General features: G+C 41.3%; 1 protein-coding gene across 2 annotated transcripts in view; it reads left to right on the top strand.

Moving 5' to 3' along the window:
- The window catches only part of LOC139771040 (dipeptidase 1), a 75,954-nt gene extending 62,086 nt beyond the window's left edge, over positions 1 to 13,868 (top strand). For both annotated transcript variants that reach the window (XM_071703483.1, XM_071703493.1), the window contains exons 10-11: positions 5,040 to 5,175; positions 10,777 to 13,868. In XM_071703483.1, the coding sequence (XP_071559584.1) occupies positions 5,040 to 5,175; positions 10,777 to 10,893 (253 nt within the window). In that variant the 3' untranslated portion in view covers positions 10,894 to 13,868. The remainder of the gene's footprint in view (positions 1 to 5,039; positions 5,176 to 10,776) is intronic.

Genomic DNA, 13,868 nt, shown 5'->3' with positions numbered 1-13,868 from the left:
TGTGTTGCCTGAAAATCGAATCGACTATAATCTGCGACTATTATGATATGCGAATTCTAAAAACAATATCAGTTTTTCATAAACTTCATTCATCAATAGCCTTTATTTTTATTCGACCAAGCAAAACAAGTTAGAAAAAACATTCTTCAAATTATCAATATTATTATAATAATATGGTAATATATATTAAATATATTATCGCAACATTATAATAATTTCAAATCCAGCAAAGGCTCTTTTATTGCAAAAGTTCTGAGCATTCCAGCCAAAGTGCAGTCATATGTCTTCCATTTAATATCTAGAAAAAATACTGGCATTGGAAAATTTCAGCCAGTTAATCGTAGAAAGTATCCGTCTCATCGGCTATACAAACCGGTAGCTCTCATATGAAAGCGAGAAGCGACGGGAATATTCGTACGAGATGGGTCGGAAAAAGCGTTGGAGGATGTGTTTAATTATTTCTAAAAGTGGAAAGAGAGAGAGTGGGTCACGCGCGGAAATAGACGACGAGACGCGCAGGAAGTACGGGGGCGAGGAGGTTAAAACTGGCAGGACGTGGGGGCTGCTGATAGTCCTGCCGGCCCCAATAAGCTTTTACGCCAGATTAAAATTCATATCGGCGCCTTCAACGGCCGGTTACAGCATCCAAGTACAGTATCCAAGAGCCAAGAGTAGCCGCTTATATGGACGATCAAAGAGTTAGCGCATCGCGCATATCGTTAGAATAAAGATGATGTGTCAAATCTAAAGTTCTAAAGCGAAGAGAGAGTATATATAGAGACTTGAGAGAAGGTTTCTTTCAAATTACAAATTAATTTCTTTTCTAAATTGAGAAACTAACTGCTTTTTTCACAAATTAGATGCAAATAGATGATAAATTTGATTATCTGTTTAATTTCGATCGGCCTTCATTTTGATGGAATTTCAATGCAATGTTCAATTAATATAAAAAATTAAAAATGCATAGAAACATTTGTCGCTAAAGAATAGTTTACTTGGAAGTCACAGAGAATTGCAGATATAAAATTGTGCAGCATCCTATGCCTGCGATAGCAAAAGGTAAATGTTACGTCCAAAGTCTTATCGTCCTTTAACATCCAAGTCACGATCGCGAAAAAGGACGAAGCGATCGTCGATGGACACTTCCTGCCTCGGGTTTTCTCGGGGGAACCGAGAATCCGCGTGTCGTTCCTTTCGCGGAACGATCCACCGAGCTTCGTGCTTTTCATCCCCGTCCATAAATCACTGTCACTAGGTTTGAGCGAAACGTATTTTCCCGCGGAAACGGCATTTTTGAATTCGATTCGGTCGCACCGACGGGCAAATAGACGAGATACGAGCAAGACGGGCAAAAAGTAAAAAAGCGAGCCTCGCGCCCGAGAAAGGCGAATCGATGCCCGCTAACCGCGTTGTCGTTGTTCGATGGCGTACTTTTACGCGCTCCGCGTTGCGCGGACATACATTTTTACTACGGATTTAGCCCGCATAAATTCGCCGCCAGGTATCTCGCCGCGCGCGGCGAGAAGTATTCGCGCGGCGGAGAGAAGCGGTCGCGCGCTCTTTCGGTCTCAATCGACAAAGAGACGGCGGACAGGATTGGAAATTTCGCGAATTGGAACAACGTTTGTGACCATGCTGGTCAGTCAACAGCTCTCTACAGCGGATCCTCGGACCGTCACGTTTTGGACCGGCTAACATCCACGAGTCACGACGAACGGTCGTGACATTTGCGATAGGTCAATATTTTCATCAGTGCACAATCGCCCGAAGCACAACTATTTATTTGTAACTGTCGTTACACAACAAATTCCACGTATACCGTTCATTCTCTATATGTACAGTGTACATATGAGTAATTTATGACTGTACATAATCTTACTTTCTTAATCATCATTAGTGCCAGACTAGAGTCAAGCTCAACAGGGTCTTCTTTCCCCGCTAATTTTTCCAAGCCCGTTCCCTTGGCAGTGGTTTCGCTTAGTTTTCATCATCTTGATAGTCGAAATTTTATTGTATATATATATATATATATATATATATGTATATATATATGTATATCTATATGTATATAAAATTCTACCCGTTAGTAAACAACAGTGTAAAAATATAGCGCGATCCAGTTACATTGAATATTGTACCCTTTGGGGATGCAGTGTCTATTTGTTTTCCCGATCATGGACGAAAGAAATCAAAGTGCTGGGCAAAAAGTTTTGCACTTTTAATAACTTTTAAATAAAACATTTTTTATCTGTGCTTCACGAAGCTCTAGGGAATCTGTAAGTAAACTTTATTAACTGTGCTAAAAAGTACAGCTTAAAATGAGTTCATATATCATGTCGAATATATGCATAAACTGAATATTCGTAGATTTTTTGAAAATTACTTTTTATTTCGAAGGAATTTATGCTCCAGAAAATAAATAAAATAATAATTGCTATTTTTAGATAAATATTATCGAAATCGTATCTCGCGCCTACAATTATTTCCAAAAAGCCATCAACATCCTAAATCAAAATCGAATATTATTATTGGCGATCATAAGCGCATTGTTCTCGGATCGCGTGCGATCATCTCGCGTTTACAGTCAGTGCATGATGATGGACATACTCGATTTGGAAATTTCCGAAATTGGAATAACGACCCTCTGGATGCGGTCGGCCGATGCGTACAATATACAGTTGCATAACTGCCAGTTTCAGCCGGGGACACGACGCGCCATGAATAAGTCTCTAACCGCTCTTGTTGGCCCGACATTGTCAGCCGAGCAGCTTTCGACAGCTCATCCCCCTGCTTTCCGACCCCCGCACTGTTGTTGGGTCTTCTACGAGCTCTCGTTATAACGCCCGTAATGAGAACGTCGAAATTCAGTCTAACCCCTTTTATCGGCCCGTCCTCGCTCGCCGTCAGTAACGCTAGGCGATTCAATGTATTATATCTTCGTGGCACGAGAGAGGTATCGATTGCGCTCGTTCGCATAACGATTCCGGAAATAAATTAACGGAACTGTAGACGAAGGACGACAGTCGGTGCTACCCGAACATTACTGCTTCAGTAAATATATAAACGCAGACGAGCGATACTCTCGAATCGCCGCAAATTCGAGGTTCGAGGAGATATGATCTTGTCTTTGCTAAGAATGAAATTTAAATTGATGACCCTCTGATGCAATTGTAATTCAGACAATTCGCAAAATGATCTCGACAATCTTTAATGCCATGCTTTTCGGATGTACAAGGCGCCCCGAGAAAGATAGAAAATCGGACATTTTTGAGCTTCGAGATAATAGCTCTCTTTGTTAAAATAAAAACCCGTAACTTCCTTTTCTGTGATTTTAAAAAATATTTTTCCGCAGAGTATATTATTCTCAATCTCCGCGATAGCGTTAAATCGGGTCAAGTGAATTTTGGTCTCGTAGCGCATTTTCGCCCTCGGCTTATAAGCGAGGATCGCATAAGGTAGGAAGGCGGACCCGCTTTCTCGGCGTGCCTCTCTCAGCACAGTAAAGTAAGTTCGCCGCAGTCACCCGGCGTACTGGTAATTAAAGTAATGAAGGATAACCCGCCCGAAGTAACTCGTGTAATTTATCCGTGACTGCTTCCCGACTAGCTCATTATTGTACTTTGTGACCTTCCTCCGCACGAATTTACCTCTGCCCTTTCCGCCTGACGCGCGGAACGTACGTCCAATTTTTACAGCTGCGATAGTCTGCAAATAATTGTTTTGTACGAAATTAGTTTATATACGGTCGAAGGAGAGCGGGAGCATAACGCAACGGTTGAAAGCATTACTCTCGTATCGGGGAAACGCGAAGAGACAACCCGGCCGCGTTTCGCAAAATAATTCAAACTAAACATTTGTTCACGGGAGAGAAATATGTCCGAGATAATACGGGGAAGAATTTGAATAAATAATATTTAATCAATAATAAACACAAGTGGTTTGGTTTAGCATTATTATTTCCAGCGCCTTTCATGAAAGAGCTTACTGCAGGTGGCGCTTACTCCTCTCTCGACAAAGAGACACTCTCTCCGGAGAATAGCGTAATAAAAGCTGCATCATTAATCTCGCGCACGCACATATTAATTTACTTTTTCAATTCGCGCCGCTTGCATGCATAATAGACGAGAGCTTTTTATAATGTGATCGCGTTAAGGTCGTACCTATACACACTGAATAATTCAAGCGGACGGAAATATAATTCACCAAGTCGCGGTGCAATAGATAGAAGAATCGCACGTGTCGTAAAATTACCGCGGTAATACGCGCAGTCCTTTTATAGGTGGACCCATAAAAGTTTCAAGCAGTTTTCTAATTTAAACCCCCGATGCTTTCTGCTTCATTAAAGCCCTATCTTATCGAGCGGAAATATTCATGTAAATTGTGGCCTTGGTGCGCACCGTACGTTCACAAGCTGGCGCTCCACGGGACGGACATTATTTCCATATCGACTTTTATGGCGCGCACGGCGACGAAAATTTATCGCAGCGCGAGGGCGCAGTGTTTTAAAACAATATTTTCGCGGGGATGAAGAGAGACGAAATCATTTTCGTCCCTGTTCGCGGCTCCATCGGATGCGACACTAAGTGTTGACAAGTTGCCAGCTGTCATTTCACCACAGTAACAAAATTTCGTTTTCTATTACTTTTTCATATTCTTTTTCAAGAAAAAGAATGAATTTTTTTATCAAACTAGTTTGATTAATTGATTAGATTGAAAAGAATGTAATGCTATTTTCAAACATTAAAGTAGACGTATCAAAAGTTTGTCTGTAAAATTCATAGACTCAATAAAAATATTAAAAAAATTTTTATTTCTTCCAACTTAATGTTAGCAACGTGAATCCCGATAAAATATTATAATTACACATTTTGTTTTATAATTACATCTCCGAATATATCTTTAACGTCCTGGAGCTTCGAAATTTTCACGCCTTAAAAGAAGACGCAGCTCGATTTTTATGACATTTCTATTCTAATCGATCATTTCGCGGTCTCATCTGCGAGTCTCAATAAAGTTTCATCATAAATTCTTTGCTTCAGGACACCAACGGGTCTGGAGGACGTCAGCAAGTACCCGGAGCTCTTCGCGGAATTGCTAGCGCGTGGATGGTCAGAGAAAGACATCCAGAAGTTGGCTGGTCTGAATCTTATACGGGTGTTCAAGGCGGTGGAGCAGGTAAATTATTCTCTAGTCGAAGAGGGAAAAAGAGAAGAGAGGATCATATCTCTCTCACGTTCTACTTCTCGCATCGCTTGATGAAAAGAGTGGACGCGTGTCGAAAGTGGAAAAGTTGCATCGATAAAAGGAGGACAGAACAGAGAGAAAGAGAGAGAGAGAGAACATAGGAGAGTGCTCGTTTCTACCATGAAATAACCGATGGCCTGGTTCGGGTTAGCCGAGTCGACCAATATCGGATTTAATAAAGCACACAAATCATGCATCCGGCCTGCGCGCTGCATCGTCGGACGAGAGAGAAGCCGCTCGGGCGGACCGTGATTTTTGTTCCCTTGGAGTGCTGCCAGTCGTAAAACCAGCTGGCACCATCCGCCAACCCATCCGATGGGCCCCTTTCTCTCTTTCTCTCTTTATCTTATTCACGCTTATGACGTACAGCCACGACTACATGTGACGTGTGTATTAAAGCTCTGAAGTATCGTTCAGCATCGCTCAACACTGACGTTTCATAATATGAGTACACTTCGCGAAAGATAAGCTCGGACGTTCGAGAGGGAGAATCGTTGCATCTGGAACCCTCTTTCGCTCGTCAACGTTAATTAAAACTCAACGCGGCGCTGTTACGTATGAAGTTACGAGAGCCGCAATTGTTCTCCGCTTAACAAAAAGGAGAAGTAATTAGCAATAACTTTTTATTGTCTAGTTTTCTATCGAAATAATGATGAAGGAGAATATCGACACAAACGTTGCCGAGCCTTAAAGTTGCGGTGTCTAAAGGATTAAAAACGATTAAATAAAACGATAAACTTCTTTGTTCATTCATTTGTAACATTGTGTCGATATTTGTTAATGGGAAGCGTATCGTTAAAAATTCAACTCATTATCCCCCAAAATGCTTAATTGAAATTGAATTAAACTTGCTCTAATTTAATTCGGCTTCTACACTTTGGCCACTCGATTAATGTCTCGTATATTTCAATGTTAAATGCCCAGTTTCGCGAAGTGCAGTCGAATGCAGATCGTCCTACTAGAATTCCGGCGCACCTGAAAATGTTTCAGTCCTGATATTACCCGGTGGTACACGCCCCGACAGGAATGATGTGAGAAATTATGTGCGCCGGATGTTCCGGATGTTTGAGGACGCTCAGGATGGCCGTTGTTGAAATTACTGTGATAATTTAATTGCGGTGCGGTGTGGTCAACGGAAACGCGGGTTATTCGTCCAAAGCAGGAGTCGTTTATTATATTTAGAGAAGAATGTGTGTTATACCTGTATATATCTGTATATACATATATTCGAATCGTAATGTAATAAACGCGCCACGGTGAATTACGCGTAAAAGCGTAAATTTTGCATTCGCGTGGCAATTCTCGAGCGTCGGTTTCCGTAAGAACAAAGACATAGCGACCGCGCGCGATCGCACACTGGCTAACGGATAGCCGGGGAATTAAAATTATCCTCTGAATTCTTCGATGATTTATTATCGCGTCGCGAAAAAATACGTCGCGCTCGCGACTTTGAGGGACGCGCGAGAAAACTGCGGGACGTTAACCCGCGCGGCACAATGGAAGCCTAATGGACGCGTATTACACGTAAGTCTCTCGCCGCGCCGCGCCGTTTTAAATTATTCCAATCTAACTCGGCGGATGCAATTTTCCAGATCCGGTCGCGGAGAATATTATTTGATTATCGGAATATGAAAATTGTAATTTGTAGCGCGAGTCACGTGGAATTTCCGCGCTTATGAATCCAGTTTCTTCCGGTTGGGAGACGGCAACTTGCCATTAATTCTCGATGTGCAAATTCGCGAAGAAGTCGTATCTTCTTACCTGAGACGCGCACGCGCACACACACACACACACACACATACACATACGCATTTGCGCCTTCGCTCTTCTCATCGCGATGAAGTCGAGGAGGTTGGGCGAAGGGCAAATCCTTTGAGCAATTCCAACCCATCTCATCGCCGTTTTCCACCGTCCCACCGTCGTTGGTGGTGGACCGGGTTACACAGCAGGCGAGAAACGTCGTAATTGCTGAAATAATGGTCGTGCCTACGGTACGGCGCGGCGAACAAAACGGTGGCGATTACGTTACCTTGAAATTCAATTTCGCTATTGTTCCTCGCACGGAGAGGAACGGAATTCGAAGGAACTTTGATACTGTTTCGTAAGACCACGGTACTCCCCCCCGGCAAACGCTCGCCGTAAGGAGTACGTCGTCTGGAAACAGTCGTGCAAATTCCTGGGGCGTAATGCAATCAGTGTCGTGTACACTCGCATTATGTATATCACCGTGCCACTTCGAAACGTGGTAATGTGTCGGGCTTCTTTTTTTCTTTTCTTTACTCCCCTCTTTGTTCTTTAAGATAAATTGTAATAACTGTGATCTGCATATTTCTCTTTGAGAGGGATTTATTTTAAAAATAATGCGAAAGAGGTTTACACCGTATGCATGCTGTTTTCCTCTCCTTTATAAACATGTACATTTGCGTATAGCGAAGGCTTTACCTCTGCCGTTGTTGCTTATAAAAGCAGACTTAGAAACAGAAACAGAGGAATAGAAACAATGTGATAATAGAAATAACATGAATAAATTTATAATAATGCCCTTTCTAAAATAATTTATTCAATTTAAAAAAAAAAGTAATAATATTTTTCAGAAATTGCGAGTATTGTTTTCATTAGATTGATTTGCGGAAAGCGGAATTGAGTTTCGGTCTTTTTTCTTAAGACTATTTCCTTTTATCAAATTCCTTTCATTAGCGAAACCACTGATGAACAATCATCAAAGTGCGCACACGCAATATTGCAATTAGCATCGCGCATACCGTGCCATTATTGGCTTGCTGCGTATCGATGTTTACCACTGTAAAACCTTGCTGAAAACGTGCAATCCAAATTCTGTCCTCATTTCATCCGCATTTTATCTCGTCGAAACAATTTTACGTATCGTAAATATCGGAGTACGTAAAATATGTCTCGACAAGTATGATTTACTATAATCCGCCAAAGTGTCTATTTTCAAGAAATACGAAACTGTGATCAATATATGAGTATAAATATGTATATTTGTGATACACAAATTTTTGATGTTTCACAAGTATAAAACTCAAGTATTAAAAGTTACAAGTATTAAACTCAAATGTCACAGTTCAAAAATAATTTCCATTTTATGATATTTAATTTCTAAAATAAAAATTTACAGCTTTCAGCTTTATACAGTTCTCTCTCCAAATTGAGAAAAATATGAACAGTAACAAGACAGTCTGCGCATTTATGAGAAAAATCCTTCAACATCCATTAATTTTTAATCTCTCAGTCACTTTTCTTCGAGCGCCTAATATTACGAAGGAAAAAAATATCAGTTTTAAAGTAGAGCATATGGAGAAATTGGCTAAGAGAAGGCTATTACACCTGTGAGACGTCCATATTGCTGGCATTTATACCGCAACGTTACGCGCCCGAGGCATGAAAGCGACAATAAAGGAGGATTTGATTAGACTGTCGACGTTCTCCTATATCGCCCTCTCATTTCCTTTTCTGCGTTGTCTCATAGCCGGAGATGCGCGCCGCTATATCGCTCTCTGTATTCCTTAATTGGAAATTCAGCGGGGCGGCAAAATGAAGCTTTACATACATAGGGTTTACGTCGTGGAGTGTTGAACAAAAATGAATATAAATGTCTAACGTAACACGTGATATGTGCATTTTTCTAAATTACTTCTCATGTTTATATTAAAATACATAAAAGAGTGAAAGAGAGAGAAATAAAAACATTGAGCTAGTTACAATTTTCGTTTTATGTTAAATGGTATCGAAAAATTATCTTTGTTTTTTTAAGTAGGACTATATTTCTTATTTCTATTGATATAAGAGAAAAAGTTCAAAGCTTTACAATGGTTCTTTTATCTACAGAAATTATTGTAGGAAAATTTCTCTTATTACACTTTTTTGACAATAGTCATATGCTCTTCTATCTCCTTCGCACAATATTGGTTTCTCGCTGCGTATGTAATGACCGAAAAATTACAGTTGCGTTTACGCGGCGTAAATATTTGTGATAGAACGCCGTCTTTCTGGGACGCTCGTTTAATTGAAAAACTGCGGGGTGGATTTCGGGCGAGAGTGAAATTTACGCCACCGCCATCCTAATATGTATTCCGCCGGGATCGACCCCGAATAGAGAACGTCGTTTTCTTACTTTATGAAAGCGAAATAAATTTTACAAAGCGTAGAAAAAACGTGGCCGGCATTTCCAAGTCAATAAAAGCTTTTTACATACCGACGCTGTATCGATAAATTATTTCCGTACAAATCAGGAAAACTCTCTTCCTCTCTCCACGCTATAAAAAATATTTTATACTTTTCGAAGCGTCGGGAAAAGCGCAGGAAGGATCTCAAATCTAATGACATTTTTTTATATCTCTCCTCTATATGAAACATTCATTTCTTTCATTTCTCTTCAAAAAATATTGCAGATGCAACGTACTTTCAATCTGTTTAATGAAGGAACATCTAGTCAAGCCTATTAACCAGCAGAGTATAACGGAATTCTTTATATCTTTATAATTAGTCGAGAAAGAAGTAAAAGGATGGAAAATATCACAGCAAATAACGAAAAATCATTCGAAAGGCATGAAGTTTCTTTTTTTAATTCTCTTATCATCGATCTTATTTTGTTGTTAGCACCCGTAAATTGCTATCGATATAGCAAACTACAAATGCGTTAATCTCTTCTCGAGATAGCGACTTTCGATTCACGACGTTGTACATTGCGGCGATTTTTCGTCATCACGCGGAAAAGGGCGGCATGTCGCGAGCATCGCTGACGCGTTCGTCAGCCGTCGAAAGCTTCGTTTTCGGGTAAAGGCCCGTGGAAGGTTAATGGGCTTCACCGAAAATTGATGGGCGCCGTGCAGCCCGTGTGAAATACGTACACCGCGCCGATCTTTTTTCCCTGCGCGCGCGCGCGCGCGCGCTCAGCTTTGCCTTTCATGGACGCGCTCGTTCCGGGAGGCGCGCGGGCCTTCGACCTTTTTATTTCACCTCCTACAACGGCAATCGCCAGGCGCGATTTTTCCTGAGAACATTCGCGAGACGCGCGCGGTCTTCCATCTTTACCGCGCCCCTCCGCCACGCGGGTTTCAGAAGCTCGACGCGGCGTCAAAATTCATCGGCTTTTTTCACGAGCCACCGGAATGCACTGAAGAAAAATGGGGCGAGCCGGCTTTCAAGCGCGCCGCGACGAGCGCGCTTTGCAAACGTATCGATCTGCTCACTGTGATACGAGCAATTTAATCTTCTTACGTGCATCTAACCGTTTCAAAAGCTATTTGTATTTTCAAATCTAGGAGTACTGTTAGCGTCGTCCACTTGCGATTCATATGGACGTATATAGGTACGCGGATTAACAATGAGTGATCGACGGCTATAGACTATGATTGGTAGTATTGTTCCACGAACGCCAGACGCTTCGATGCAGGTCGACGACCATGGTAACGCGTATCAAAGGGCTAAACGTATAAATCAGCGTAAGCCACGCTTTAGCAGTCAATAAATCACATTTACTACATCGTAGCATTCTCTATGTGTGTGCAGATTCGCGACAACCTGGCCGCGCAAGGTATGGAGCCGCTGGAGGAGGAGATCCCACAGGAGGATATAATCGGTCGCGATTACTGCCGTTACAACATAAAGCGTTTGATGGCGCCTTAAGCTGTCGGAATCCTCTCGGCGAACGCCGCGAAACGTAACTCGCAAGCGGTCAAGTGATCGAAACGGAGAGATAAGTACAGAGGGAGAAAGAGAGGGAGACTGAGAGAGAGAGAGAGAGAGAGAGAGAGAGAGAGAGAGAGAGAGAGAGAGAGAAAGAGAAATAGCAGGACAGAGAGAAGCGAGAGCAAAAGTTCACTGCCCCAGCGGGAGTAAAACTCACCCTTTATAACTTTACTCCTAAGTTCGCGACCCCTCGCATCTCCTAGAGACGACACGGTATCCGCTGCACATACAGATATGCACACACGCTCTCTCTCTCTCTCTCTCTCTCTCTCCCTCTTTTTCTCTCTATCTTATCGTTTTCGATCCTTCTCGACGTTACTCACGATTCTCATCTTTGTACGTAAGTAGGTAGATAAACTCGATTTCCGCCAGGGATGCCGCAACCGTGAAATGCGAGTGTTCGCAAAGAATATCGAGACGGTCAGTGGAAACGTCAGTACCGACTAAAGGCATGATGCCGTGAATAAAAATTGCAGTTAGATTGACCAGACATGTCGCTAAGTTCTCTCTAGAGATAAAGTAACATCTCTCTCTAACTTGCAAGTTTTACTTCCGTCTTTTAGCTTCTATCGCTCGATCTGCTTCATGCGTGTAAAATTTTCTGCGTTATAATTATCACGCATCTGTTGTATACAATATGTATAATCTATGTTGTATATTATACATGATCTTCTCTTATTACATATTAATTATTGTTACTATCGTTGGAGCAATATTCAGAACAATAATTCTCATTATAATTAATAAATATAATTAATAAATATTTTAACAACGCCAACTCGACGTCTCTCGAAGAAAAATTAGAACAGGATTGATTAATTATGCCTAATTGCTTCTTTATAGACTTTTATAGATTAGAATGTCATTAAAAAAAAAACTAATTTTAATTTAATCGACTTGCCTCACATTTGAAAAGATCGTCATATTTATTAACCGTGTCGCAGTCTAATCGATAATGAGCAATAATAATGGTGCACCGTGTATTAATAAAGCGATGGCCCATTAATTTGAAACTACCACGAGTAGTGCTATTGTAGTGCTATTGATTACTCGAACGAGCTATTGGTGAGCCATTGTACAATTTAATTACTTACCCTAGAAGCAAAATCAAATGTACGCTGTATGATGAAATGCATGCAGAATTACGCTAAGTGCGCTCGATAACACCAACGTGCAAGCTTTATATAGTAATTCAAATTAGTGTTCTTGTCCATCGTAATTTATTCGCTCATTTGAATCATTCAATTTATTTGCCTGTTTACTTCAAAGAACAACACTCCGTACAGCCGGGATCAAACATTTGGATAAATTTTAACAAATAAGAGAGTACGATTTTGTAAAATGATTGAAAACCACCGGTATCCGATTACAGTGTTGCGGTACTGATACATACACTCGTCATGCGATAGTGAAATGAGAAAGCGTGCCTCGCGTGCTTTCGTCGGTAAAAGAGCCAAATTGGCTGCAAGTCAAGCTGTTAATGCGGCTGGGAAATGACTAAAAGCGAAGGGCCGAAATATCCGAAACTAGCACGACGATGGGAACGAGGCGGAAACATGCACTTTATCACTGCGATACGAAGACCAACGCGTTTGTATAAAACGTTTAACAATTTAGCCACACGGGCATACTCGATGTTAAAATTTGTACTCAGCGATTTCCTCGTCGAAGCCGGAACCAAAAAACTGTCCTAGTCAATAATTATGCTATGTATACATCACGACCGATTACTTACGACGAAACTGTCGATTATTCAAGTACGAGTGAACGATCGTTGAGAATGTAAAATCGTGAACGAAAGAGAGACGCGTGCTTTTGCGTGTGTGTGCGTGCATTGTCTGTGCGTGTGTGTGAACTTGTACATATGGTACCTGAAGTCGAAAAACATATTATTCCTCCAACACGTCAAGCCGGCCATGTTGGATCGGAGAATCAGGTCACCGAGTGTCCTCGATCCTTTTTAATCTAGACGCAAAGCGCACACGAAGTCGCGTCGATGGGTGGCTAAAAATTTAAAATCGTGTCTCGATTGTAACTCTCGCGGTATTTCTTTTTTTTTTCTTTTTCAAACCTGACCTTTTTCAACCTCGCCGACTGCGATTCCAGATGGTAGGCTTGACCAATCGTGATCATCGGGGAGCTACGAATGGGGCTAATCGCGACGCAACTCTCTAACGACGTCGACTAAGTCGAGTACGTTGCTCGATAAAATGTAAGCCTTTCCTACGATTTTACACGATCGAAGTTGACGTTGTATACACGTACATATACGTCGGCGCGTGTCGCGAATTGAATGATGAATTTTTTAAATTCTATACCGTAATTATACCGCACCGTCGTATGCGATTCCGATGAGTCGCAAGATATTTTCATCTCGTGCGGCTCTGCTTTCGCATAAACTGTTTTGCACCTAAATTTTATCACAGCGGAGAGAGAGCTCGATGATTACATCGGGGCCTCGAATAAACGCATCGATTTCCCTTGTGCCACGACGATATGGTCGTTAATTCTCCATTGCGTGGCAAATTCTATTTCAACGCGAATCGTTTAAAAAAAAATAGAGACAAAATGTGTCGGAAACAATATTTGCAAGTTACGTTTTTTATTCGAAATAAATAACAGAAATTTAATTATGTTTTTACCGGGCAATATTACGCTTTACGAACGGTACGTGAAATATGTAAAATTTCAGATTTCATTTATTTCTATTGATGAAGGTAACACAATACAATCGAGAGTTAATCGAGTCGATCCCTTGCGCAGAACGTTCGACTAATTTAACGATCATTTTCATGCGAACAGAACGGGATCGACGAAACGCGAGTCTCGTAACTAATATCCTATAAGGTTTCGAAAGTTACTGGTATCTAAATAAATCCACGGCAAATCGGACGCCGTCGTTGCAAAAGCGA

This window comes from Temnothorax nylanderi, unplaced genomic scaffold (assembly GCF_030848795.1).
Source record: "Temnothorax nylanderi isolate EJ_2023f unplaced genomic scaffold, tnyl_v1.0 TNYL_tig0003_pilon, whole genome shotgun sequence".
Classification (NCBI taxonomy): Eukaryota; Metazoa; Arthropoda; class Insecta; order Hymenoptera; family Formicidae; genus Temnothorax; species Temnothorax nylanderi.
This window is presented reverse-complemented; position numbering and strand designations above follow the sequence as displayed.